The sequence below is a fragment of the Trachymyrmex septentrionalis genome, unplaced genomic scaffold, assembly GCF_001594115.1.
Source record: "Trachymyrmex septentrionalis isolate Tsep2-gDNA-1 unplaced genomic scaffold, Tsep1.0 scaffold87, whole genome shotgun sequence".
Taxonomy (NCBI): domain Eukaryota; kingdom Metazoa; phylum Arthropoda; class Insecta; order Hymenoptera; family Formicidae; genus Trachymyrmex; species Trachymyrmex septentrionalis.
The window spans coordinates 2,129,971-2,132,441 of NW_017306059.1; the positions used below are offsets into that span (position 1 = coordinate 2,129,971).

At 28.2% G+C, this 2,471-nt stretch overlaps 1 protein-coding gene across 6 annotated transcripts in view; it reads right to left on the minus strand.

Annotated features, from left to right (window-relative positions):
- The window catches only part of LOC108755264 (biotin--protein ligase), an 11,232-nt gene that overhangs the window by 5,339 nt on the left and 3,422 nt on the right, over positions 1–2,471 (minus strand). For all 6 annotated transcript variants that reach the window (XM_018498174.1, XM_018498175.1, XM_018498171.1 and 3 more), the window contains 5 exons: positions 1,861–2,190; positions 1,365–1,731; positions 542–724; positions 267–396; positions 50–210 (listed from right to left, as the gene is read on the minus strand). In XM_018498174.1, coding sequence (XP_018353676.1) covers positions 50–210; positions 267–396; positions 542–724; positions 1,365–1,731; positions 1,861–2,190 — 1,171 coding nt within the window. The remainder of the gene's footprint in view (positions 1–49; positions 211–266; positions 397–541; positions 725–1,364; positions 1,732–1,860; positions 2,191–2,471) is intronic.

The window sequence follows — 2,471 nt, forward strand, 5'->3', positions numbered from 1 at the left end:
TTTTTATAAAGATTAAATTATAATTTATAATAGAAAAATATAAAAATACCTCATATCCTTTAATAGATCTTACAGCTGATACAAGTGCTACAGCAGCAACATGTTGAAGAAGCGAGACATAACGACCGAGACTCGACATTATAGAAATGTGTACTTGTAAAGTAAACATGGCACAACCATTTGGACTGAGCCATTTATTATTATATCGCCCTGGAAATAACGCAGTCATACTATTTCTGCATATAATCAAAAATGAAAAATAATACCTCGTCCGTGTATTTGTTGCCGTGGAATAACTGCCAGTCCGTGTTGTAATCGGGCATTACTCACATGCATAGATGAAGTCAAAATATCGGCGTATATCACTAAGCGGCCCAATTCTTTTGTACACAGATTCTGTAAAAATAAATTTTGAATTTATATCAAAATATGATAAAAATAAAAAAAATTATTTTTTTAAACTTTAAATTATATGTAGCGCTTTGAACTTAAGTGAATCTCTAAATATGTACAATCTGCTAATGTTTAAAAGAGAATTTACTTCAAAATAATCTACAGTCGAGAAATTAGGCGGGCACATATGCATCATAATAGGGAGAAACTTAGCAGATGGTGAGTGCGCATCATCGTTATTTGCGCAAAATTGAATTTCTATGTCTGACATTTTTAATATGTTATTTTTATCCATTCTATTCTTCAGTTTTTCAAGCAGCTTCATCTTCATCTGCAAATATATAATGAAATACGTATAAATATTGAGTAAGAATAATCAAATCTATAATGGTCAAAGCTAGATCTTTAATACTTAAATAATTATATAGTGTGTACACATATATATATATATAATTCAAATGTAAAATATATATATGTACAAATATATATATATATCATATTTGTAGTTATTTAAACTGCGCGCCGAATTGATTTTCCGGACTTACAAACGCAATTAAACTATTGGAATAATATCACAAATTAAATTAAATTGACAAACAAATTTTGGTGTTCAATCCTGTATTATATTAGAAGAATATTAATGTGCCGAAAAACTTTAAATAAATTTATATGATATATATGCATATATAGTATATATATATAAATAATTAAAATATATATGCATATATAGTATATATATATATATATATATATATATATATATATATATGTAATTTACATTTAAATTATTTAAGCATTAAAGATCTAGCTTCGACCATTATAGGCTTGATTATTCTTACTCAGTATTTATTACATTAACAGTCTTAATAAAATCATTTATTTTTTAAATATAGTTATTAATAAATCATGGCATTTTATTGCTAATTGTATAATTATTATTAGGATTGTTCATTCTTGATATATTTATGTACCTCAAATTTGCCTAAAAAGTAACCTGGAGTATACCGCATAGATTTTTTATCTGATACTTGACTTAAATCACGATTTACATCCAATCCTAAATGTGTACTCAGTAGATCGCTGATTATTTCCAACCGAGCAGTATTACTTTTTTTTAGCTCGTTAAATTTATCTCCCTCATATACGTATTTCATTGGATCTATCTCTAAATGAATTTGAGAGAACACCACTTTACCACCACTATTAGGCAAAGTTGCGAGTAATATGCTTGGACTGTGCCATGTTTCTTCTCTGCCTAATACTTTTACATCAAACGAATGTAAATTTCCCTTTTTGTCCTTAACACTAGTTGACGTTGGAGTATTCAATGCGGACGTCCTAAAATATAACATATATAATTGGATATAATTGCGATATTTTTTCCAGATTTATTTTAGTCTAATATTTTTCTTTTTACGATAATATAATGTATAATATTTTATTTTATTAATACAATGAAAATATTACCTTGTATCTTCGTGATCTTGAGAAAAACGAGTACGTACGGGGGATGCATGATAGCAAAAAATGTGATGCATCATACGCACTTGTTTCCATTTACCATATGAAAAGTGTACGAGTTCATTCTCACGTACTTCGGCAGTCTTAAACGATGGTAGCAAAATATGTAACATGTCAGAGCATAACGCTAAGAGTTTGCCTCCTTGTATAATGTATTCTACAAGCTGAGCACCGAGCTCTGCACCAACATTACCACAAAGAACTACTAAAGAAACCTGATCTATCCAAATTTTGCAACTATTATAATCCCCTTTGCAAAATACATGGATGTCATACCTGTAACATCACATAAAAATTATATAAAAATTATGTTATCTTATAAAAAAATAATGATTTATAACTAATAATTAAACGTAAATAAACAAACAAATACACGGCGAAAGAAGAGTCAGTAGATTACAAAGAGAAAAACAAAACATTTAATTAATTAAATTATTATGCGACGATACATGCGCAAATACGGAACGGCATATATAAATGTGTAAATGTATAAACATGTGTAAAAATATAACAAGTTTCGGCTACAAGATTGAGCCCTCTTCAGATATAAAACGCAA